General features: G+C 44.0%; 1 gene segment (V, D, J or C); it reads left to right on the plus strand.

Moving 5' to 3' along the window:
* The first annotated feature begins 2,848 nt into the window (after positions 1-2,848).
* On the plus strand, positions 2,849-15,910 carry LOC141997652 (Ig mu chain C region-like). The segment is given in 8 exon segments: positions 2,849-3,246; positions 7,206-7,547; positions 8,506-8,835; positions 10,130-10,249; positions 11,144-11,503; positions 11,647-11,955; positions 12,908-13,222; positions 14,161-15,910. Coding segments are annotated over 8 exon segments (1,824 nt in total).
* Positions 15,911-27,301: the final 11,391 nt, after the last annotated feature.

Consider the following 27,301-nt stretch of genomic DNA (forward strand, 5'->3'; position numbering starts at 1 on the left):
TTACCTACAAGTATCCATGACTAAATAAAACCTGAGAGGGAACCAAACAAACCACCCCTGAAATCAGACCTATGATCTTCCTATGATGTGCAAATGTGCTTATGTTTATTAATTGTTTGGTCTTATTTAATAATTCACCATATTGGTAGCTTTCATTGTCTTACAAGTGTACAATAAATCAGTTTAATCCAGCATGGTGGTCATCGTTGTACAGCCATCTGACAAGTGGTTCAGAGTAACCAAGTTAAAGACAGGTGATGGGAGTGCAGGTGGGAAAGTAACAGCTGAGGTGGGAACAGTTGCTTTTCTTGTCTCCTAACTATCAGATATCCCTTTTTTAAAACAAAATCCAATATTTGTACTGTTTTTTGCTATGCAAACATAGAGCTTGTATTGTTAGAGCATTAAAAATGTTATGTGCTTATTGCAGTAAATTTGGGAAAGTGTAAATTTCGGCTTGCTCTCAGTTTTCAAATCAACTTTGTTTCCTTAAGCCAATAGTCAGTTACACCTGTAATGAAAATGACCAGTTCCTTTGCTGACGATCTTTGGGTTAAACAAAAATGTTGCAACTTTCCATGCAGAGTTTCTGTAAGAAGGAGTGCTTCCACTCTGTTTAGGCCCTCTAAAATTAATCAATTTGTTATCAGAGTATAGCAACAGCAGAATGCTATAGTGGATCAGAGGTGAGGTCCATGTACTCTGGTATCCTGTTTCCAACTCTGGTCAATATCAGATACTTCAGAGGAAAATGTATTCCTGGGGGAATTCTGCACCAAAAAATTAAAATTTTGCATATTTTATTTGTCAAAACACAATATAATCATGTCATTTTCAATTATTTTGACAATTGATTTCAAAATACCTGTCATCAAGTATGTCTGTAATGATACAGATGACAAAAAGGATTCCCCTCAGTAGTAGGGAGTTAAAGAAACCCCTAGGACAACCCAGTTCCTGTTTCTCTGTTATGCTTTTGTTGGGTGCCTCGCTCTTGGTGTGTCACATATGTCCACATCCCCAGAGTCCAGCCGCAGGCTCTGCTCCGAAGTTTCATTACTGTCCTGCCAGGCAGAGATGACTCATACGTGCTGATAGTGGGGTGGGGAAGAGGTGCGGGGGGACACAATTTAAAGGTTTGGCTGCCCCCGGTACAGCTTGAGTCATGTTCTCCACGGCAGGTCTCACCCCCTCCTTACCTAAGTCTCCCCTCCCAGAAAGCAGCAGCCCCTTCCTGCAGCTCCCAGCTATTGCTTCTGCCTCTTCTGGCAGCTGCTGTACTGGGCTGGGGCCTGGCAGCAGCATGTGACTGAGCGGGGCCAGCAAACCTTGGAACTGTGGCCTGCTCAAGCCTCCTGGGGAGCTGGGCTCTGCCAGACCTTAGCAGTGGGCAGCAGTTTGGCAGTGCCAATTCTGCAGGGGGCAAATTAAATTCTGTGCAGAACATTAATTCTGTGCAAACTCTGTGTTGTGCAATGGTGCAGAATTTCCCCAACAGCCAAAATGTAAGAATTCTGCAGTAGGCAGATGTGGGCTAATCAGCCCCCCACATCATGATCACTCACTTCTAAGCCCTGAAGCACACATTTGAACATTAATTGGGAATATGTTCTTAGCACTAACTACTATAACTCTGGTTTCAGAGTAACAGCCGTGTTAGTCTGTATTCGCAAAAAGAAAAGGAGTACTTGTGGCACCTTAGAGACTAACCAATTTATTTGAGCATGAGCTTTCGTGAGCTACAGCTCACTTCATCGGATGCATACTGTGGAAACTGCAGAAGACATTATATACACAGAGACCATGAAACAATACCTCCTCCCACCCCACTCTCCTGCTGGTAATAGCTTATCTAAAGTGATCATCAAGTTGGGCCATTTCCAGCACAAATGCAGGTTTTCTCACCCTCCGCCCCCCCCCCCCCAAACTCACTCTCTTGCTGGTGCTCAAATAAATTTGTTAGTCTCTAAGGTGCCACCAGTACTCCTTTTCTTTTTGCAGATACAGACTAACACAGCTGCTACTCTGAAATCTGGATATTCTTGTTGTCTGTATAAATGTCCAATTCCCTCTTGAATGTTGTTAAGTTCTTAGCCTCTGACTTTTGGTGGCAATCAGTTCTACAGTCTAATTATGTATTTATGTCCTGTCATCAGTTTGGAACCTGCTACCTTTGTTCCCTTGTCCTGTGGTATGAAATGGGGAGAAAAGAAACTCCTGATCTACCATCTCTATACCAGACATTATTTTATACTTTTATTCCCTGTTGTAGAATCTGCATCTTTTCAATGTCTCTTCCTGTGAGTTTTTTCCATGGACAAGTAGTGTAGACAAGCCCTAATCATTCTTGTCACCCTTCTCTGAATCTCTCCTTATTTTGTAATAACCACTGCTGTAAACTAATAACTACTGTAGTTTGATTTTTCCTGTGACCTTTTTGTAACCATGTCTCACCTGCACACTTTGGGGAAGATGGGTGGTTGTATTATATCTTAAGGAGCCAGCCCTGAGATTGGAGGCAGGCCCCTTGGTCTCTGGCAGCCCCCAGGGCTAGTGGGAGGGAGCATGGTGAGTTTCTTTGCGCTGGGGGAGAGAAAGGGCGCACAAGAGCCCGCATCGCTCGGTGGTGAAGGAGACGGAACTCCCGTCTGGCACTGTAGAAGCCACTGCCATGCCGGCAATCGGAAGAAAGCGCGTACTAAGCAGCTCGGTGGCTCAGCTTTAGCGCCGCAGCTTGAGAACGGGGAGGAGCCGAGTTCGGGGCTGCTACTCCCCTCCCCGTGCAAGCGTCCTAGCGCTTCGGGCTGCCCGTGCCCGGCGCGTATTCACTTCCTTGCCAGAAAAGTTTGCCCGGGTCAAGTGCCCGGTTCCCGCCGCCGTGGGAGCCGGGTTCCACCGGCCAGGGGACAATTTTACCGGGCGGCCTCCTCTGCTCTGTGGAGCCCCGGCGCTGCAGGCGAGGAGAGCGACTCCAGCCGCCCCATGTCCCTAACCCCAGCCGCCCCTTTGCCCCGCAGCGCCAGGCGCCCTACAGGGGAAGGAGGTGCCGGGTGCCTGGGCCCAGCCCTTGGCTGCACGGGGGCATCGGTCTCAGCTTTCCTGGCGCGCCTGGGGGGCGGGGCCGAGGCTCCTCCTGACGCCAGTTCAAAGTGCACCTGCTGCTGCGGCTGCTTCCCGGCGCCCTGCCCTGGCCGCGCCGGACGATGGAAGCGCTGCTCCCGGCGCTGGCGCTCCTCGTGGCTGCAGGTATGGACGCTCCCCGCGGGCACAGGCGGCTCCCCGCCGCCTTCGCCGCCCGGTGTGTTGCCGATCCGCGGCCCGTCGCTGCCAGCCTCTGCACAGGACCTTGCTCCTGGAGTGGGGCTGTCCGGCTGGGATTATTCCCGAAGGAAGATCCTGGTCAACAGCAGCGAAGGCGGCAGTGTTGGGCCTTTGGGGATGGGGGTTGGGGGGGAGGTTCTTGTAAATTAAAGCATTTGGAGTTGAGGTTGGACACAAACCCCGCGTGTCACCACAAGGAGAGGGGTGAGGAGGGCAAGTACCGAAGTTGGTGGTGGTCTTGTGGTTTATTGAAGCAGCAGGCGAAGTAGGCTTGGAAGGATTAGATTTTTTTTCCCCAGTAAATGTCTGTTTCACGGTACACACAGGATCTGGCAAAACATTTCCATCAATAGTCACCGAAAGTTACAGCTCGGCAAAGTGAGAAAAAGGCTGCCTGATAACTTCTTAGAGTCTAAATCCAGTGATTTAGACTTTGAATCAGGGTTGTCACAAGTGGACTTAAGTGACTGAGTGGTAAGAACAGGTCGGATTGGTTGATATGAGGATATTTACTTTGGATATTTTGACATGTGATATTAACAGTTTGTGTTTGAATGGTTATAAAGCTTTAACTGTTTGAATTTCAATATCTATTGCCATTCAATAATTGTCTGCCCCCCCAATTTCCTACAACTGTAAAAATTTAAATAGATAAAAATAGAAAAAAGCTTTAAGCCTCATTTTCTCCTGCAGCTGTTCAAATTTAAATATTGGTTTTATTTTTAAGAATTTTAAAATGTTTTTATCAATTTATTCCATGGTGTGTGTGTGTGTGTGTGTGTGTGTGTGTGTACAGTTACCAGAAACTTTAAGTGGGCATGCTAGAGGAACCATGGAGGGGGAATACAGGTGCAGTTACCAGAAACTATGAGTTAGGCTTGACAGAAATTGGTTTATATATATATAAATATAATAGTTTCTGGTAACTGCACCTGTATTCCGCCTCCATGGTTCCTCTAGCACACCCACTTGAGCAGAGACCTGCATCTCTCTCACCCTCCTCACAGGGGATTTTAAGACTGCACAGCTACTTGGATAACACTGTGATATCCTCAGCAAGCCAGACTGCCTAAACAGGCAAGTGTCTGCACGCTGTTTTCTCCCTGAAGGCTATAGCCCATGTATTGCCCACAATTAGAAGTTACCACATAGCTCCTTCTAAGCAAATACATTTATTCTTAAGGAAAAAGCAGGACAGAGAAAACAATAAAAGAATCTACACACATGCTAGAAGGGTTACTACAGGTCACCCCAAACACCAACCTAGTGCACTGGTAGCTTTCAGTCTTTCAAAACCCACCATTGGATTTTCCCTGTGGTTGAAAGTTCATATCCATCTTAGCTCCAGAACCAGAACAAAGGCTGGGAAGAGCATTAGTTTCTTTATACATCTTAGGCCTTTGATCTTCTACAATGGGTAATCAGCAAAGACCCTCTCCTCTGAATGTAGCTTCAAAAGGCTGGGTTTTTGCATAACCACAGTTGGATAATGTGCATTAACCCTAGGTATCCCCAGGAACTGCAGTTAATGCTTATTGTCCCAAAAGTCTATACTTGTCTGGCATTTTCAATACAGTCTTTTGACCTCCCAGTTCCTATAGTGGTCATATCTTGCCCCTAGAGAGATTACATGAACTTAATACAATAAGGTCTTTCAGGGATATTGCGACATTGCCATATCTGTAACACATGGTGTTATATGCTAGATAAATGTATGCCAGCTAAATAATAGGTCCCTCCTCAAAAGAGTTTACCTTGCAGAGATATGAGTGGCTATGTTGCAATACAATACAGAGCAAACATAGAGTATCAGGGTAACTAATATTTGGAATGCTTCACAGAACAGGGCTAGAAAAGTATAGTATTTTACACTAATTGTTTGGAATGTGTAACAACTTACATCTAAAATGAAGGCAAATTTGGCCCAAAGTGTCTTCAGTGTCCAAGTTTGAGGGTTTCAGTTTTAAGGGCCAAATTCTGCTCTTGGATGCACCTACACGGCTCCTGTTAATTTCACTGGAGATTCCCATTTTCAAGTGCATCAAGAGCAGAATGTGGCCCGAAGAGCTGTGTTGTAACAATAAATAAATAAATTAAATTAAATAAATCTGAATTCAAAGGAGATAACATGAAAACTATTCTGAACATTTGCCATTTGGGAGGGTTGAAGTGGAGTGGGGGGGAAGAAAAGGAAACATTATGTCCATTAAGCGACTGTCCAAATTCCACAAGTCATCTCCTGACTTGTTCAGTAATAAATAAGGATAGTTTTATTAAAGATATGTTTGAATACAGTGGTATAGTTACAAAAAAAGAAGTCTGATTAATTTCTGAAATCTCTGACACCAAAGAGTGCCATTGTCTCCCTAACGTGGCTAGGTTTATTTCAGACAGGAATCTGGAACGAACACGTGGAACAATTTCCATAGCAGACCTTTTACAAATTGGGAAGAGATGTTCCACAGACAGAAATGTATGACAATGACTTAGAAAAGCAAACAGGACCATCAGCTTGAAATCTAGTCAATTAAAAAAAATGAATGAAAAGTTGTTTCAGGTCTTATCTTGATCTCTTGAGTCTTGATTGTGGTTTTTACAATTACGTTTTCTGGACTCACACAATCAAAAGAGGAAAGTGACTAAGATCACGATCCACCATTTGTTTCAGTTGGTGTGAATCCTACACCTGTGCAGGACCCCACTGGCTTCAATGGGGCTGTGCACGGGTCCAGACATCCTTGCTAGCAGATCTGATTGCAGGTTTGGGACCTGTGTTTGGCATAGTGTGCTGTCAAAGGCATGCAATAAACAAACAAAAAATGAATCCAATTCCCCCCTCTAAGCCTTTTCAGGTGTTACTTGTAACAAGGGTAAGGAAATAAATTTGAGACAAATGTGTGATTTTTATGTTGACTGTGTCCCATTGAGTAAACGATTAAATGTTTGGTGCTCAAAAGCATCAATATATTGGTTGCTCCATCTCAAAAAAGATATATTAGAATTGGAAAAGGTCCAGAGAAGGGCAACAAGAATTATTGGGGGTCTCGAACAGCTTCCGTACTGGGAGAGATTAAAAAGACTGGGACAGTTCAGCATGGGGTATGTGTGTGTGTGTGTGTGTGTGTGTGTGAGATATAAAGCAGTCTGTAAAATCGTGACTGGTGCAGAGAAAGTGAACGAGAAGTGTTATTTACCCCTTCGCATAGCACAAGAACCAAGGGTCACCCGGTGAAATTAATAGGCAGCAGGTTTGAAACAAAAAAAGGAAGTACTTCACACTATGCACAGAAAACGTATGGAACTCGTCGCAGGGGATGTTGTGAAGGCCAAAAAAATAACTGGGTTGGAAAAAGAATTACATAAGTTCATGTTTATGAACTGTAGTGATTAGCCAAGATGGCTATTAGCTGAGATGCTCAGGGATGCAACCCCATGCTCCAGGTGTACCTAAACCTCCAACCGCTAGAAGCTGGAACTGGATGACAAGGGATGGATCACTTGAAATTGCCCTGTTCTGTTCATTCCTTCTGAAACATCTGGCTCTGGCCTCTGTCAAAAAAGAGGCTACTGGGCTAGATGAACCACTGGTCTGACTCAGCATGGCTGTTCTTAAGTTCTATGTTCTTGTAGGGCTCAGTTCCTAAAAATATTAATCCCCTCGGATATGTGTCTGATGGCTTTGATTTATCCACAGGACAGGTACAACCACAGAAGCACAAATATCCCCACCCCAGCACAATAATGTGACTCCATCCTGATCCTAGACAGACCCCTAATTAGGGCTGAGAGGGAGAATTCAGTCTCTATAGCCCTTTCACTCCTTTTCCTGTTGCTGAGACTGATAGTGATAGTGCCAATTGCATGTTCATTTGTTTTATTTTTAGCTACGTTGGAAATCAAGACAAGCCCTTCCCCAGTATTCTGTCTGGTGGACACACATATTGAGTTGCATTGTAATTTTACAATCTGGAAGAGTGTTAAATTGGAGGATGTGGCAGTGAAATGGACCATAAACAATGAATTTGGAGAGAAGACAGTATACCAGTTTGATGGAAAGCATACATTATATCACCGGAATGGGGCCTTGGTGAATCCTGAATTACTAACCCAGGGCAGCGCATCACTGAACCTGCATAATGTGACATTAGACGACGAAGGGATCTACACATGCACTGTTTTAATAACCCCGCAATATGGAAGTGGGACAATCCGGGTCCAAGTCAGAGGTACTCAGTACTATTAGCTATAAAACAGAAACAACTTGCGACCAACGTGTAACTTTGAGGCCACTCCAAGGGTTGAGTTAAGACATGATGCTGTGATGTGATGTAACGGTAGCCTTATTTTAGCCTTAGAGATTTTCATTTTCAGGAATGCCTAACTGCTTCATAAACTACAGAATGGGGAATTGGGCCAATAGGGTGTCAGACAAATGGGAGTATCCTGTATTAATAAACTCATTTTACAGATGGGGGAAATTGAGGTATAGAGAATAACTGACCTGCCCAGAATCACACAGTGAGTTCATGATAGAACTGGGCCTAGAACCAAGAGGTCTGATTCCCTATCCCTGGACTGCAGTAATCACTAAACCACATATGGATAGGAAGTGACTTTTTTGGAATAGGAGCACTGAATATTAAGCAAACCCCTATAATTTCTCTTGCCACTGCCTACAGCCAGCTGATCATTCTCCAGTGACTATTTTGAATTATTTTTAGGCACTTCTTTGAGGGTAACTGTAGCAAATGTTTCTTAGGGGATCATCAGGTGCTTGCCAGGTCCTTGTGGTCAGTTTAAAGTTAGCTCCTTTACTTTATCTTTGATGCAATGATTTAGCCACGGTCTGGCTTGTGTACATGTTAACGTTATAAGAGTAAAACTTTTGTAGAAAAGAAACTCTCCCGAGCAATTCTTACTGTGCTTCACTGGTGTGTATCTATCACTCATTTGTGTATTTACAGTCTCCTTTTTATTTTGAACTAAATTTTTGCTGGTGTGCATTAGCACTCAGTCAGTATTTTGGATCTAGTCTTATTCACTTACTGCCATGTAACTCTCTATTCCCAATTTTAACTATCTACCCAGAAGCAAAATTAGTGTCTCGTGCTAATTAGGAATCTTTTATGGGGAATCATGAGCAATAGTATCTTGTTTGTGCATGACTGTGATTTGTCTTCCCAGCTCAGCCTACAGTGTTGCTGTCACCCCAAAACCCCGAAATTACAGCAGGGGGAGAGAAAACCTTTTCCTGTGATGTTCATCAATTTTACCCTCAAGAAATTGACATCTCGTGGCTGGTTAGGAAGTATGGCAGTAAACATGAGAGGCCTTTAACGCAGGATATCTGCACGGGAGTCCCATTGGCTCACGATAAAAAGGGCATGTTCACTGTGCTGAGCCGGGTGACCCGAGAGGTGTCTGAAGAGGATGATGGATCCTTGTACATCTGTGAAGTCCGACATGAATCCTTGGAAAAGCCGCTGAGAGGAAATACAACCATATTTGTCACGAGTAAGTGGCCCAAGAACAGACTCTGAATAGATCTGGTTGAAAATTTTGTAATGGCTCAATTTTCTTTCTGAAAATGGAATTTTGCTGAAATCAAACTGTTTCATGGAAACATGTTGGTTTGATGACGTTTTCAACAGGAAAAAGTTTAAATGAATCATTTTTTACTTTCTTTTTAATTTTGATAAGGTAAAAATGATTGATTTTGACTTTATCATGTTGATTAATTTTTGTTTAAACTTTTATATTATACTAAAATATTAGTTTTAATATATTGTATGTATAGATTTAACGTGATAGAATATATGCCACAGTTAATATTTTATAGAACAATGTTTTGACATTACTGAAATTAAATGTTTCAATTGTTCCATATCAAACTTCTTCCAAATTTTCATTTTGCAGAAAATTTCAGACTTTCAGCTTTTCAGGTTGATCTGGAACAAAAACAAATTTTAAAATGTTGGGATTTCCCAGCAAATGGAAATTTTACTTTATGCATTCGGGAAATCCTAAGAAATGATTGATGGGAGGAATGATTTTAATAGGGGCAAAATCCTGCCTTAACTCCAGAAAGTCCTGAGTGCAGTAAAACCAGTGCCCAGGGGCTCAGGACTCCAGGAGGCTGCACAGAGGTTCTGCATTCTCTTCAGGCTGTGCTCTGTGTTGGCTCAGTGCAACAGCATGCGGAAGAGATTGAGAGTAGGGTGGGGCTGTTGCAGATCCACCATCCACAGAAGAGGAATGCAGCATTCCCAGGGACTTTTTCAGCCTAGAGGCTTTAATAGCTGCTCCTGAGCTCTGCAGCCTATATGGGAGATCTGTTTTTTCACCCTTGCAGTTCCCACAAATCTCCCCAGCTCACAACCCCAGTTTCTCAGGTTGTAGTTGAAGGCAGGAAATAAAAAAATACTCAAATATACTGTGTATCAGCCTTCTCTAGCAAACTCCTATTAGCCCTATCCCTGCTTCAATACCCTCATGGACATAACCCTGTACCCAAAATAACAAAGTTACTCCATGGCTCAATCCGCTCCTCTTTCAAGTGTGTTCTTCATGCACATGCTGTCCAAAAGGCCTATAATCCCTTGTCTTGCCTACAGAGAACTGATCATAGCTTGACCTCTTCATGACTCAGTTTACCATCATGTAAAAGGGGGATAATAACAATAATACAGAAGTGCTTCACTTTCCAGGGCTGATGGGAAGCTTCATTAGTTGTTTGTAAAATGCTTTGAGATCCTTGGGTGGAATCGGATTATTTTAAATTGTTTCTAATGAATACATTTGTTTTCAGCCCCAAGGCAGTATCAGCGGGACATGGGGTTCATTGTTGGAGTGGCTGCTGCTTGTATTGTGATAACTGGAGTGTGTAGTATATTTTTGACCATATTCTATCGGGAACAATTTATGAAAGGTAATTATTTTTTTTTTAAACATTCCTACCCTTCAGCATCCTTCTAGCTGTGGTAGGCCTCCCATTTATGTATTAATGATGATGATAATAATTAATAACTAATAATAACTTAACTAAGGGTACGCTCTGCAAAACAATGTGCTTCTTAGTTCATGTTAAAGGAAAGTTGGCCTAAAAATCAGAGCTACAGCTTTCTCTAGCCCAGAGTGTTAACAAATATCGTATTTGATTCTGAGCCCCAAAGAAGGGAGTTGCTAGCTTCTGTACTTCTATCTGATTTCCTTAAGGATATTTTGTATGTTAGGGCACCTCAATCAGCTGTATGGCCCATGGACAGACTCCTTGGGAGGCACCAACAGTAGGTAATCTAGTTTATTTGCCTGCATCGTGGCAGGATTGATTTCATGTCCCTAAATCATCTGTCATGGACTAATTTAGTCTAATCTAATCCAGTCATTAGAGGGATGCAAGAGGGTTTTAGCAACTATGGGAGATCAACAGTAGAGATAGGGGCACTAGATTTTAGCAGTCATAGCACTTGTCAGTACTGGAGGGATCAGAAGGGTTTAATCAGCTAGAAAGGGTGGGTTTCAGCAACTGAAAGAGGGGTGGGCCCCCTCAACTCATTGTATTGCAAAGGGCCATGGTGTGGAGGAGGTCCTGGTTGTGTCTGAGCAAGAGTGATGACAAAGCAGGGCTCCCATCAAAGGTCCAGGGCTCTCTGCAGCTACACTTTGGGTACATGCCTAGAAAAGACCCAGTGTGTTGATTTCACTGGGGCCAGTATTTCACTCCTACTGTGAATGTCACTACTTTATATACTCAGGAACCCCCAGTTCTGCTATGCCAGCATCTCACAGAGACTTCTACATCCCAAATTTATCTTCTTTTCAGTGCCACCTCAGGTTTCCTTGATTAACAAACCAGATGTGATCCCGATTAATGAGAAGCTGAAGCTGATGTGCAACATAAATGGGTTTAGACCAAAAGCGATTAGTGTGAAATGGTACCGGAGAACCCCCCAAATGGCATCAAGTGAAGCTCCTGGAGAAGCCTCTTTTCTTCTGGGTCCAAGAGAAGATATTACAGACAAGGCAAGGCAGCCTTTGGAAACCAATGGCAAGTTCTTCAGTGTTCCATCCTGTCTGACCTACACACCCACCATCCGGGATGATGGGGCAGTGTTTGAATGCAGCATTGAGCACAGCGCACTGAAAAGCGCCATATGGATGAGCACCACGCTGAGTGTCACCGGTAAAAGCCCCTTTCTCCCCCTCCCCCCTACCCCAGCAGATCTTCTTTTCTTACTGACTCGTTGCCAAAATCTGAACAGTAACTTTTTACAAGATTTCCCTAAACACACACTCTCTCTCTCTCTTTCTGTGTCTCCCTTTCAGCTCGGCCGGCAAGTCTCTACATCACTAGCTGGCCTCAGGCTCCCACGGTAGGAGAGAAGCTCATTCTGAGCTGCGTAGTAGAGAAATTTTACCCGAAGAATATCACTTTGACTTGGTTTCGAAATGGACAACTTGTTAGCGATGTGACACAGTTTGGACCTTTCCCTTGTGAAATTGACTATTTCAGTGTCTGGAGCCAGACAGAGTTTATGCTGACCCATGAGGAGGAAGGGGCAGTTTATATCTGTCAGATAAAACACAGCAGCTTTGGAAATATAGAAGAACTCTTCTATGAAGTTAACTTGCAAGGTAAGATGCATGCCGTGAGTCAACTGCTGCAAATGATGCTAGCAGTGAAGCTGCCTTTGAGAGGTTCAGCGGATTTCCACCACGAGGTGCAAAAGATTTGTGGGGTTGAGTTTCAGAGCTTGAGAGGCAGGGTGGTCTATTGGCCTGTGCACAGGGCATAGTGCTAGAAAGTCCTGAGATCTAATCCTGGCTCTACTGGTGACTTGGTATGTGGCTTGGGGCGAGTCAGCCCCTGTTTTTCATCTATAAAATGTAGAGTATAGGGGTATAGTGAACATCAACTCGTTAATATAAAGTGCTATGGAAGTATTAAGTATTTCTAGGTGAGACCGGTTTGATCACCTGGAATCTGAATGAGGCCTTTGGGTTAAAGAGTGTGGAGGAAGCTAAGGAGCAGCTGAGTTCCTCCTAACCCAGCCTAGTAGAGTGATTGCTGAATGGGCCTTCTGTTTTCTTGTCTTAGCCCCATTTCACTCACCGATCTTCAGCGGTGGCGCAAAGTGGAACCGGCCCAGGTAATGCCCAAGGTCTGGGATGAGGAAGAAGAGCGGTGGTAGCTGTGGCTGAGTAGAGAGAGACCTTATTCAGCACAGTGCACTGGGAGAGCCTGGGGATGCGATGGGGGCCAGGAGTACTGAGAGAGCCCCATGAGCTATCAGTACAGGGGAAAGAATGTGGCACACATAATGTTGGGCCAAGGTCAAAGCTATAGTCACACCCAAAAATTCCCATTGCCAGACCCGTAACATGCCATATACAATCAAACCAGGAACAATTTGCAGCAGCTCTCACTGTGTGAGCCGTAAGCTCCCACATTCTCATTATGACTGTCATAAATAATTCACCACTCCCATTGGTACTGTTATGCGTCTTGGCCATTTGCTCTCTTCTTGACATTGGAGGCGACTCATCTGACCATCCGTCCTGCTGTGTGTTCTTTCCGTTTGAACAGGCACACCCCCTGAAGTTCTCTGGATCACCACAGACCCTTCTGTTCCTGTGCTGGGAGAGGAGCTGAGGCTGAACTGCAGGATCAATAACTTCTCCCCTAACGTGATCACTGTGAACTGGTTCCGAGATGGGCACCTCCTGCAAGCGGGAGTCTGCCATTCAGTCTCCATAATGGGAGCCAATGGTTTGCAATCCATCTGGAGTGTTTTGAGAGTCACGCCTGGAAGGGAAGAGAAAGGAGCAGTGTTTACGTGTCGGGTGACACATGCTGCTTTAAGGGACTTTGTAGAAAGATCATACACTCTGCAGCTGCCTGGTACGTCCTGTACTGTGTGTTTGATTGCATAGTTAATGCACTGCCTGAGCAATGGAGATTAGCTGAAAGCAAAGTGTGGTCAAGGGGCCAAATGAGGCCTGTAGAGTGCCAGAGGGAGGCCTAAAGTGATGGCGTGAGCCGATGGCTGTGAGCTAGGAACTTAATGAGACCTGGTCTCAGCTCTGACATGGACTGCCAGCATGCTTAATCTCTCTGCCTAAGAGCCCCCATCTGTACAAACACTCACTTACGTAAGGATGGAGCGAGGATGGCTGTGTTTGTAAAGCGCCTCATTTCTAATTATTGTTATGTTATTAGAATGCAGCCTGTGGCTGCTCTCTGCATGTCATCGTAGGACAGGAACAAAGCTGATCAACTGCGAGTTTTTAGGGCTGGTGAAATGTTAGGAAACACAGAGCCTCTGAGTAGGCTCTAAAGTCATCCTAGCCCCTCCTGCATCCCAACAGCTAGAGGTGAGCACTGCACCAGGGGTGCCCCCCCCCCCCCAATCCCGCTTCCTCTTTTGTATTGGTCTCTGGCTACAAGATTTAGTCCTTTGGCTAGTTGGTGTCTGTTACATTTTTCCAAGCCCTGCCCAAAGTACTGTACTCATATATGGGATCCTCGCTGTGGTCAGCGAATGCAACTTTCTGCATCACAAATGGCAACATTTTACCCAGAATAAATAAGGTGAATTTTGTTTATGAATTTGCTCCATATGGAAATATGTCATTTTTATTGAGACATTAAAAAAAAAAAAGCCCTGCAGACTACGGGTAGTGAGAACCCAAAATGTTTTACTCTGTTGCAAACTGATTAACTCCCCCCCCCACCATTTGGCATGTGATTTTTTTTGTTTTTTGTTTATGTCGGTGTAACAAAGCACACATCAGCAGTTACTGCTGGTCGACCTGACAATTCTGACTTTTTCTTTATAGATTGACTTGGTGAAGGCTTAACAGACTGTCCAGGGTGGGAAAGAAAGAGCAGAAGGTACACTTCCAGCACCGTGAAAGTTCTCTGGAAATGAAACTTACTAAACACTGAAGAGTTGATTCTACATCTCCCCCACTTCATCTCCTGGCTTTCACATTCTCCTTGTAAAGGGATCCTAACTGTTCCTTCCCATCCTACAGTGTAAGGACTGTGTCTGGTTATACGCCACACTTGTGGCAGCTGCTCGCTGCCTTTCTATATGAGAAGCACCAGTTCATCAGCTGGTTTGTAGAGCAGAGAGAATTTTTTGTTCTTTAGCTTCACCTTTGGTTAAAGGATGGTATAGCTTCCTGCATTTGTTGGGTTGTACAGAATTGCTAAATGTCACATGAGCAACACTATAGAGTCAGTGTTATTAATAAAATACTTTTTCTTAGTATTATTAACACCTAGGATTTATCTCCCAAGGGCATTAACTAAGTACTAGGGCTAGGGTAGCTAGGGCATAGTTATTAACTTGTTTAACAGAGGGAGAAACGGAGACACAAAGTAGTGAAAATGATTTACCCAAGGTTACGTAGGGAGCTGTGGAATTATTTTCACAGCTACTAAGGGATTCATTGGCTTTCATGTACATTGAAATGATCCTACCTGACTCCTACATAGAAATGGGCAAGGCCACGAAGAAAAGAGAGGACCTATCCTATATTTTACCACTGGGTGTCTCTCTTTACCTCATCACTGGAGGTAGAAATGAAAAATGTAAAGACAGCTCTACAGTCTGGCCTGTGGTGACCTGAGTGTGTTACCTAGCCCAGTGTGAATGGAGAGAAAGCTTTGCCTTTCTTTTCTGAATTCTTTTCACAATCAAGTATTTGCAAATTCATTTATTGAACAGAAAATTGACACTCCTCCTACACTTCTTACACAATGGATTGACTCCAGCTGCTTTGAGGAATAAATTCCCTTTCTCAGCGGGCCAACTTATATCTGCTGTAAATGGATGCCATTTCAGTGGCGATGCACCTGCTTACAACAGGTTTGAATTAAGTTCAGTGTGCAATGACATCAAACCATGGAGAGAGGGGATATAAGGAATTAGGGAATGATAAAACAAGGGGAGAGAGAGAAGTTATTTTAGGATAGCTTTGGGATAGCTTCTTTTGGAGAGGGATGTTGGTTATCAACTGAATTGTCTTAATTTGTTACATTCTTTTTTTTATTGTTGTAACTCAGTGGCTCTCAAGCTTTCCAGACTTCCCTTTCAGGAATCTGATTTGTCTTGCATACCTCCAAGTTTCACCTCACTTAAAAACTACTTGCTTACAAATCAGACATAAAAATACAAAAGGGTCATAGCACACTATTACTGAAAAATTGCTGACTTTCTCCTTTTTACCATATAATTAAATAAATCAATTGGAATATTAATATTGAAATAATATTAATATGGAATTATTAATATTAATATGTTAACATTTCAGTATATAGAGCAGTATAAATAAGTCATTGTCCGTATGATATTTGGAGGAGGGTGAGGGGGTGAGAGAACCTGGATTTCTGCAGGAAATGGCCCACCTTGATTATCATACACATTGTGAAGACAGTGGTCACTTTTGATGGGCTATTACCAGCAAGAGAGTGAGTTTGTCTGTGAGGGGGCGGAGGGTGAGAAAACCTGGATTTGTGCTGGAAATGGCCCAACTTGATGATCACTTTAGATAAGCTATTACCAGCAGGAGAGTGGGGTGGGAGGAGGTATTGTTTCATGGTGTCTGTGTATATAATGTCTTCTGCAATTTCCACAGTATGCATCCGATGAAGTGAGCTGTAGCTCACGAAAGCTCATGCTCAAATAAATTGGTTAGTCTCTAAGGTGCCACAAGTCCTCCTTTTCTTTTTATGATATTTTAGTTTGCACTGACTTTGCTAGTGGTTTTTATGTAGCCTGTTATAAAACTAGGCAAATATCTAGATGAGTTGATGTAACTCCTGGAAGACCTCTGCGTACCCCCTTGGGTACATGAACCACTGTTGTAAGGGACTTCTATCATAAGCCGGGGGCAAGGAGCAGCAAGTGCCTAGGTGTAGATTACTAGAAGTAATAATGTTAAGGACCACTTTGGCCATTGAGTTGATTGGGAGTAGAATCCAGCCCCTCTGTAAGGGGAAATGAAGGAGGAAAGTGTGGTTGCTTGGCTAACAAGGAACACAAAGATACAAATAAATGTGAAATATAATATATATGTTTAAAAACCAATAAACATGGCTGCTGGTACAAGTGTGTGAGCAAGATATACACATGTATAATCTGTAGCTTGTGCTCAGTTACCATGACTGCATGTGAAAAGGACCAGAGTCTCACTGTCCCTTTGCATGTTCAGTTACTGTGATTCTGCATGAAAACTGTGTGTACAAATTGTGCATGTGCACTTTTGAATGGGAATTTTTGAAACTCTAGGCCTCAGTAGCTGCAGGAATTTGGAATCTGCCTGCTTTGCAAAATGCAGAGCATTACTAACCTCCTGCAAACACCGTATGGGTGCTGATAGGAAAATAAGTCAAACAGTACAATAAAAGCTCATTGGTAAAACAAAGGTCAGTATGTGAGGGTCACTAATGATAAATACAGCCTCTCCCCAGTCAGGACACAAGCCCAGAGTCTCAGGCTGTCCCTTAGTGCCGTATCTACCAGCTCTCCCTTTTGCATGAATAGTGAGTGGATTTAAATGGAGTGGAACTGGTGATACAGAAAGTGTTGGGTTGGCATCAACCATCCTTCCTTCCATGCCCATTAACAGAGAGATAAAAATCTAGTTACAGCAGGAAATAATTAATATGGGAAAAAATGAAGGAAAGAAGCATATGGGCCTTTGCTAATGCTGGTGCAGGAAGTGTTGATTATAGGTGTTTACAGGGGTGCTGGACCAATTTGTATAGTGGGGGTGCTGAGAGCCATTGAACCAAACTGAACCCTATATATAATGGAAACCACTTCAAGCCAGCACCTCTAGTTCCAGTGCCTATGGGCATTTACATAATTAAGAAGATGCAAAGAGGTTAGGGTTTAAATCTTAATCACATTCAAAATACTGGATCTCTAAGCAAATCAGTATGTCACCACTAGCACAGTAAACCTCAGTAAGAGACAGGCCCCTGTCCTATGAATACTGAGCAGTATGTTTATGATACTGAACTGATAGGGGCTGCATTAAGGGAATTGAATAGAATTAAACAGGCACAAATGTGAATTGAGTAAGGAAATGCCTTCCCTTTTTTTCTCACTGTTAGAAACCTAAAAGAAAAGGAGGACTTGTGGCACCTTAGAGACTAACCAATTTATTTGAGCATAAGCTTTCGTGAGCTACAGCTCACTTCATCGGATGCATTCAGTCATGTTAGAAACCTGTATCACTATAAGAGAAATGGCAGATGTCTGCACTGGCCACCAGATAAACGCTCTTTCTCTTCTAAGATCGCGTGGTGTTCTTGTATAGTTGATTTTTAAGAGAGGGGTTTGTGGGGCTCCTGTGGCTACAGCATAGAAGCAGGGTATATTGTCTGGTGACTTGGGCTCCTTTTAAGTAGTTGTAGTGTTTTATGACTTGAGAAGTTTACTGTTGGGTCCTCAGCTTCTTTATCTGCTCATCCTTTGTCATGACACATGGAATGTTACCTAAGTGATCAGGTTGTGGGGGTTACAAACCCCCCACCATTTGAGTCATGTTCACGGGTGATGCGCAAGCTCCCTTTTCTTTCTCTTTCCTTCTTGCTGTTAATTATGGGCCTGATACTGCAGTCCTTACCCTTATGACTAACTCACGTAGGTGTGTAGCCATTGGCTTCAATGGGAGCAGGAGCAGACCCAGGACAGTTCTCCTGGGACTAGTCACAGGAGTAAGGGCAGCAGATTCAGGCCTTGTATTCGTGGTCTGAAAATGTGAAATCCACCCCATTGTTTCCTGATTTCTACCTGTGTCAAAATGATCCCTGGTAACCCTGGAACCTAGAAAATCAGTTCAAATCAAAGCTGCCCTATCAAAGGATGGGAAATTGAAACAGGATCAGGCTAACAAAAGGAGCCCAACTAAAATGCAATCTGCTTTAGCCATGAGCGTCTCTGCTGCTTTAGAGAACTCTGGTATTGGAAAATCCTGGAACAATGAATAGCACTGGGTTTGGTGGAGCTCACCCAACAATATTATGGTCTTGGTTGTGTTTCAGTCCTTTGCTTCCAGGATGTTTCATCTTTTCATTGGGGTTTGTTTGTTTGTTTTGTCTAGAGCTTCATTCCCTAATTGCCACAGATCATTTAGTTTGTCTTATTTGGTCATTTTTGGTGTAGGCATGAAGCGCTCATTTTCCTTTAGCTCCGCAGTTGCTCTGTAATTAACATCTTAAATGCTGTTTACTCTCTCTGAAAACAGATTCTTTTCAGCGTATCAGGCTGGCATAAGAAGGCATTGGAAGGCTGCACTGTTGCCTGTCGTTGGTTTTGAAGTTTGACTTTGCCCCTTCTGGGTTTGGATCTGCAGGTTGTGTGTGGAGAGAGAAATGCAATTAGTCTGATTGAATAAGGTCTCGGTGGCTGCTTTGTTTGTAAAGGATTAAAGCTTATGCAGTGCTGGAGAGTTATTCCGCATCTTTTTTCATGCGATAACTTTTTATTCATGTCTCTCAATGGCAAAATATGAAACTTGCAGAAAGGGCTGAAACATACACATGCCTTTCTCTCTTCCAACCAATTCTTTAATTAAATGGAGAACCACACAGTATCACTAAGAGGAAATAAGCAGGAAAGGAGGTATGTATGCCAGCATGGACTGAGCAGGGGGCTGGGAGCTAGGAGCTAGGAACATCCTGAATTCTAGCTCTGCCACTGGCTCTCTGGGTGGCCTTGAGCAAGTCATTTAACTTCTCATATCAGTTTCCCCATTTGAAAACTGGGGAGGATGATGATGATAATAATAATAATAATATCCATTTACCCACCTCAAAGGGTTGATAGGGTGATTCATTGATTTGTTATTATTTGCATAGTATTCTGAAGCTATAAAGTGCTATTGGAGAGGAGGGAGAAACTATATCACATGGACCAGGATCTGCTCAGACAAGATGCAAACCAGTCTCTAAAATGTACTGTACCAACAAGCTCTGTGGCTATATACTCTACCTCTTTTCCACCAGGCCAGTGATTTATGGTTCTTATTAGCCAGGGGATGGTTTTCTTCTTTGGAATCTGTTTTGTACTTTCTTGCTACTCATTTGACTCTGTTAGAAACTATGACTTTCCTGACACTTTGGGAATGACCTATCTAGTATCGCTAATTCCCCTGATGGCTAATTGGCTGTGAAGGGGAAAGGGCTTGTTTGCCTAATAATAATTCTGTATCTCCTAGTACGTTGTGGGGCTGAATTCATCAACATCCGTAATGCACTTTGAGCTAGTCAGTCAGAGGATGCTGTAGAAGTGCAAAGTGAGATCAGGTTATTATGTTGCTTGTCTTTTCTGCTCACTCTCTCTGGTTTTATTCAGACTGGTTCAGCCTCCATTCGCTGTACTCCAGACACAGCAACAAAACAGAGAGAAAGTCCAGCCCGCACTTGACTTTATCCTCCCATCTTTTCCCCCTTTGATCTGTTCCTCAATTTGATTATAAAGTTTGAACTGTCGTCTGTATCTTCTGCCCCTGGGATTCTCTGAGGCTGTGGTCGATTTTACTTTTTTCTTCTTATGTGGCATTTCCATTCCTGGAGGTTTGCACTTATGGTAGCCCATTCTGTACGATCCTCTGCTTATCTCTTTGTGGATGAACAGTCCTTTTGGTCCACCCAGGATACTACACTGCATTGACTGAGTTCAAGGGCATCGGAACCTTTGTAGAAGGTTGCGGGGAGGACAAGGCCAGAGTGGCGGGGGAATTAAAGTGCTACTTAAATACCCCACAGAGTGCAACGGCAATAGAAATACCCAGAATACAAAATGTAGCCAGATTATAATGTTTAAGGCATAATTATAGTATGAACAAACAAACAAAAATAAGACAACTTTAATTCTAAACATCGGGATTGCATTTTATTTTTGCACTTCGTGTATTGTACTTCACTTGCATTTATCATTTTATTGCATATACCCTACTATTAATACTGCATTATTATTGTTTTTTTACTATTGAACTGTAACTTGCAATTCTGTAACATTACAATCGAATTGTCCTTGTTTATATATAATGTATATTTTAACAATTGTAACACTCCATTGTAAATCTCCTTAGAATAAGGCATCAGCAAAATTAATAATAATAACAACAAACAACTTTGAAGGAAGGTGAACATGTCCCCATAGAAGAGGTACCGTATAAAATGATTTTTTTCTATGTTTTATAAAAAATAAAATAAAAAATATCTTTTATATTTTTAGAAAACCTAACAAGCACCATGAACAGGTTGTAGCAGATAGAAGCAATACAGGATCTATTAAGCAAAAACTGTATACTTAATGCAGTGTTGGTCACACGATTATCTAGGATTGCAGTGGATATCTAGGAATGCATCTGATCTCCTAGTGCTTCTTGGTCTCTAGGAGTACAGTCATTTTTTTTTTTTGCACAGTGTATACATTTCTTTTGTTAAAAAGTGGGGAGGCATGGTTCCTTGGCCCTCCCCCCAGTTCCAGTGGCTGAGTTCCAATCATCTCTAATACTTTTTTGGTTGGTTATGCGGTCTATCCAGGATATTTTCAGAATTCTTCTGTAACATTATAATAGGGTGACCAGATGTCCCGATTTTATAGGGACAGTCCCGATTTTTGGGTCTTTTTCTTATATAGGCTCCTATTACCGTCTCCCCCACCCCCGTCCTGATTTTTCACATTTGCTGTCTGGTCACCCTACATTAAAATTTGAAGGACTGTAGTTTATCATCAATTGTTTGAATGTCCATGTTGGATTTTACTTTGTTCATTCAATAAAATAATCCTCTCCTTGCCCTTTATCCTGTCTTTTTTTGCTGTTTTGATAAAGAGGAAAAGAGCTATCCTGCCTGCCTGTGCTGATCGGGAATTTATTTTGCAGGGGTTTTTGAGGTCAGGTGTGAAAAGCCAGTCATTTGGAGTTATAATTCTGGTGAGGACATTTTCTGTACTTCCTCTATGACCTGTTTATAAAGCATCTTTTCCTAACAGGCTTAGCCTTTGCTTGGATTAATGTATCTGGGCCACATTCACGTGTTAGTTTTTGCTTGCTCAGCATCTGTGTGCAAAGTGGGGAAATGGCTTTAGTCTTGCTAAGATTAGAATGATACAAGTCAGAATATTGCAGAGGGCCTGGACCAAAACTCTTGAGCTGAGCACCTGCAGATTTTGAGAGAGTCTGGAACTGACGGTTGTCCTTTGTCTTGGGTCTGCTGTGATTAGCTCTTACCTTTACATTGGTTTCCTCCTAGCAGTGTAGAGAACTTGTCAAAATTCTTTTAAAAAACCCTGTGTTGTTGTTGAGTGGAGTTGGAAAAGCAACTGCACCTCCCTGCGTTGTCATTTTTGGCTTCTCCATAATGTGTGTTTGTGTTTGATTTCTGTGTACGGGGAAGAAATATGATACTGGATTCCAGACTGAGCATTTGAAGAAATATTTAAGCATGTGGATTTTCAGTGTTTTTTAGCACGTCAGATGTAAGCACCTTTTCCCCCTTTGTATTTGAGATGTATTTAATGTAGTTGTTGGACTCAGTACAGGGGTAACAGGCTGAAATTCTCTGTGTTATGCAGGAGGCCAGACAAGATAATCTAGTTGTCCCTTCTGGCCTTAACATTTAAGATTTTATTTTGAAATGCATGACCTGCTAACTCCCTCTGATAACAAATGGCATGAAGCAAGTGACTCTGCAGTGTGGAAGATCTTGAGGAGAGAGAAGATGCCTGTGTCCCTTTTCTGAGAATAGAGATGGAAAAGAAGTAGGGTCACCCCGCCTTACCCCCATTTTACTGTCTTGGTGTAATGCCATTAGCAGCAGAGCTGCACTAGTGTAAAATTAGAATAACACAGGGGTCCCCTGGAAAACAAAACAGAAACCAACACAAATAAGCACATACCCACTTCAGGCAAATAGCAGCGTAGCCCTGTGATTTTAAAAAGACCACTAAAGCTGGTATGCTGTGAAAAAGGAAATGTTAGATTTGGCAGCATTTAAAAAGATATGGGCAACCACTGTTTTTTGTTGTTGCTAGATTTGCAATAGAGTTGTATACAACTAATACAAGTCTTTTTAGCTTGAGGGCCGTCAGTATCATATCTAACAAGAGTTGGGTTAGTACTGCTAGGAAATCCCAGGAAGTGATAATGGCGAACCAACTGATATCAGTGCTGGGTGAAAGAATGTTGGTGTCCTGTGCAAATTGGGGTGCCCCCACCTTCCCCGTTACCATGGCAGGGCAGCTGGGCCAAACCTGAGTGGCGCTACAACCCCACTCTAGCTGCACTCCAGCTGCTACCAGCCCTGCAGAGCATGAACAGGAGCTGCACAGCACCCCAGCCCACCCCCACTCCACACACACAGACCCCCGAATGCCCCTCCCACATATACCCCTACAGCCCTCTGCCTGCCCCCACTTATCCTGACATCCCCTACACATCCCAGAAGCCCTGACATACATCCTGCTCACCTCAGCCCCCAGCATCTCAGCCCCACTGGCAGAGCCCTCAACATAGCCCCCAGCCGCACCACCGTCCAAAATCCTCCATTCCCCCCACAACTCACCCCACCACCTCCTAACATCCCCCAGTGCCCCCAACCCCTCACCCTCCAACACTCCCCACCAACCCTTAGTCCACCAACAAGTGAGGTCCCAGCCCCTCATCCACCACCCCATGAACCTTCCTGCCCATTCACCGGCACCCCCCACTGCACCACCTGGCTCAGTGCTTGCTCCAATTCTGGGCGAGGGCAGCTCCTTACGATCCCGGCTGTGGCTCTTGTTGCTCCCCTCACCTGCCCTGCACTCTCACAGCAAGGACCAAATTTGGATGGGTGGTATTGCCAGGTCACAACGCCACTCATTCAAATTTGGCCCGTGGTGGGGACAGCCAGGCTAAATTAGAGTGAGTGGCGTTGTCATCTCATGTGTCTGGTCGCAGCACCACTCAGGTTTGGCCCGTCATCAAAATGCTACCCACCCACATCTGGTGGTCGGGCTTGCTCCTGAGATGGGCGCCCTGTGCAAACGCCCTGAGTGCATGTTAGTTAACTCAGGCCTGGTTGGCACCCTTATTACTTAATACTCTGCCGCCGCCTCAGCATGGTGCTAGGGGGTGCTGTACTGCAGAGAGTGCTGGTGATTCAGTAGTTACTCTTTCCTCTGTCGTTACTGAACCAATGCCTCAGCAAGGTGCTTGCTCTTTTGCTGGATACACCGTCTTTTGGATAAGATGTGCCAACTGTAGTCATGAAAGGTTCTCACAAGAGTAGGGGTATTAACTGGGGTATCCTGGACAAATTCCAGCTTTATCTTCTTTACTACACTTGCCCCTGGACTTTCAATTGCATTAGTTACTCTTCAACTTCTATAAATATGATGGCAGTGTGTTACTGGTGCAGCATGAGTGCTGCATTTCCATCCCAGAGGCAGCTGCTTTTCAGTGATGGGCTAAATGATCCCCATACACGCAGGGTCCAGTTTTCATACTTGCCACCTAAGTGAGGGCACTAGCTGTGCATTCGGGTGATCAGACTGACAACTGGGTGCCCAAGTTTGAAAGGTGGGCTCCCCATCTGCAAATTGCTTTGGAGTCTGTTGCAGCTGAAGATGCTGTAGGGTATTGGTATGATTTTGGTCTTTTCCTTACCTTGGAGACAGAGCTCTTCACTTGATACCAAGTAGGATTCAGAAGCCTATCGTCACCAGATATGTTTGTATGGGGTTTGGGATAGGGTTTTTTCAGCAGAGGCCATTCAGCTCTGGAGTAAATTGGCCCCTGTGGTCTGAAGAAACCCAGATGTGCTGGTCTTCAAAGCATGTTGCAAGAAATCTCTATTCTCCTAGGCTTTTTCTGAGGGGGGAGTGACTAGGGCTGAGTGGCGATGGCAGGAAGATGGGCTTGTGTTGCTGGGGAAGGGAGTTCAGTGATTGTTATATGTTGACAGCGAGTCAGTTTTTACTTTGACAGGTTTCATAGTAACAGCCGTGTTAGTCTGTATTCGCAAAAAGAAAAGGAGTACTTGTGGCACCTTAGAGACTAACCAATTTATTTGAGCATAAGCTTTTGTGAGCTACAGCTCACTTCATCGGATGCATTCAGTGGAAAATAAGTTTTTACTTTGTGTGTGTGTGTGTGTGTGTGTGTGTGTGTTTTTAAACTGCCTTGTAATAGCATCTGGAGCGTTAAGCACATTTTACACATTAAATAAATAGACAAAAGTAAATAAATGTTAATTAACCAAGTAATCTTAATGAGACAGTGACACTGCTCATATGAACAATGTCTGTTCAACCCCATAGATTGGGTTGATTTGTTTGCAGGTCACTCTGTATCCCTTAATCAGCTGATTAAGGGTAACTCGCTAACGAAGTCGTCAATTGGTTTCTTTAATTCTTAGTTACTGTGAAAGGAGATCAATCAACATGATGTGTGTGGCTCTCTTCCATCTTCTTTCCTTTGTCTGGGCTCTTCCTAATCTCAGTGCCCTTCTAGTGGAGACGGGAACATGTAGAGGGAAAAGCCTTACCTCTCTCAACCCCCCCAGTCTGCCCATTCCATTTGTTTTATCTGAGTCAGGTTTGACCTGCATTCCACTGTGAGAAGGAATAACTTCTAGGTATTGATAAGAGCCTTTTAGTTACCTGGAGAAGTCATCTTTGGAAACATGCTCTTTCCACTGACAGCTATTTCACAGCTGTGCTGGCTGGTGTCTGAGTTCTGGGGACAATAGATTTGGAGCTGTTGGCTGTCGTTACGCTGAGTTGGATTCTGTGCATTCTGCAACCCAGAACATAGAACTTTTCACCTTTTGGCCCATGTATGTGTCTGAAAAATATCTAAATAAAATATGCTCTAAATTATGGAGGAAGATGTAACGGAGAGTGGGGAGCACAAAGAAAGCAAGAATCTAAGCTAAGCAGATCTGCAGCATTACCTTCTGCAATTGGACCATATCCTGACATCCTTTCTCAGGCAAAACTCCACTGATCTCAGTGAGAACTTTGCCTATATATTCACTTCTGGATTGTAATCCTATAGACCAGTGGGTCTCAACCCTTTTCACACTGGGTCTCCTATTCCATCTAGCTGGGGATCTCCTCCTGTTTAGCAGTATGGGAAAGATGAGGTGGTTATGACCCTAAGTCTGGAATTTTATTCCATAGATATCTGGGTTGAGCATGTTGAAAAACTCATGAAGCTGCAGAACCAGAGGGGCGGTTGCATCTTTTTGCAGGACATCAAGAAACCAGATCGTGATGATTGGGAGAATGGGTTGACAGCAATGGAGTGTGCCTTGCACCTGGAAAAGAATGTGAACCAGTCACTCCTTGATCTGCACAAGCTGGCAACTGACAAGAATGACCCTTATTTGTTTGACTTCATTGAAACCAATATAAATTTCATTCATGGGGCCAGATTTTCAAAGCATAGTGCAATGGCTATACCTATAACAATACAACCCATACCTACCACACCTGCGGCCAACAAGAGCTTTTGCAGATGCCCTTTGAAATGCAGGCCTCCCACATCTTGTAAACATCGCAAACTGAGGAGCTCTGGATTTTTTTTATTTCCCTCTACCCTCCCCCTTCCTCTCCCACTTTTTTTTAAAAAGCTCTAGACATTAACTGCAAAAACCTAATTCTAAGACTTCACGGCAGAGAATGCATTTGCTTGTGCAATTAGGCCTTGATCCCGGCTGAAGCCTCTCTGGGTGTGACTGTAATATAAACGTTAAATAATAATGAAGGTTACACAGTTAATGTTTCTGATGGAATCTTAACTTTACATTTCCTGCCTTTTGTAGCTTAACTGTGCAAAATTTAAAGTTACATGACATTTTTTGAATTGATTTCTATACTGAACCTTTGCTTTAGATTTCTTAGTCTGGCAAAACCTCTATCTTTTAAAAATAAGGGCCTTTTTCCCAATGCCTTCTCCCTTGCACCTACGTAAGCAGGTGAGATCTCCCAAATCAGAATACTCCACTCACACCTATGGGAATGCTTATCATTTTTGCACAAGCGTCAATGATGATATAAAGTGCAAGGCAATTGAGAATCGAGACTAGACTAAACTATCACAAAATGAAAATGAGTGCCTTGGAGTCTTGGGTGCACTGTGTATCCCACTACTTCATCTGTGCCAGGTTTACAGTGGTGCCGTGGAGCCGGGCCCATGCTCAGAAGGGGCCCCGGCCTGCTCTGCTTGCACTGTGCCCTGAGACCCTGCCAGCCCGCTGGCTTCCCCCAACCCTACCCACCACTTGCTCTCTCAGCCAGTCTGCTGGTCAGCCGATGGCTCCTCTCCAACCCGTGGCCTCAACCCGCCAGCTTCTCTCTGCCCCCTGGCCAGACCCCAGTGCACCTCCGGCTCCAGGCAGTCTCTCCTTCCCACCACCTGTGGGGCCCTGCCTGTCTCCCCAGAGCTGATCCACCTGGGCCTGATGCAGAAGCTTGGCCAGTTGTGGTGGGAGACAGTGTGGGGGGCTTGGCTGGGTCCCTCCAGGCAAGTGGGTCCTGAGGGAGTCCAGGCGGAGCAGGCCCTGACCTGGCTGATCTCACCACTCCCAAGGGGCTGGAGCGATTCCCCACCCTCGTACCAGCCCTGGCTGCCCTGGTAGCTCATCCTGGCAGACACAGTCACATCCCAGCAGGGCCGGTGAGTGGGCTGGGAGGCAGGGTGTGGGGCAGTGGGTCTCTGGAGGGCCTGTGGGGGGTGCTGGGCTGTGAGGGGGCGGGGTAGATCTCTGTGTGTTGGGGCACTAGGGAACGGGGTTGTGTGTGGGGTGCTGGGCAGGGGTGGTGTTGAACAGGGTGTTGTGCATTTGTGGCAGGGTCTGGGGAGGTGCTGGGCATAGCGGGTCAGGGGAGGGGAGGGAGCGGGCTCTGGCCGTAGGGAATCGTGGGGGTGTTCTGGTGTTGGGCAGGGGGGCTGTGTGACATGGCAT

The sequence above is a fragment of the Natator depressus genome, chromosome 13, assembly GCF_965152275.1.
Source record: "Natator depressus isolate rNatDep1 chromosome 13, rNatDep2.hap1, whole genome shotgun sequence".
NCBI classification, from domain to species: Eukaryota; Metazoa; Chordata; order Testudines; family Cheloniidae; genus Natator; species Natator depressus.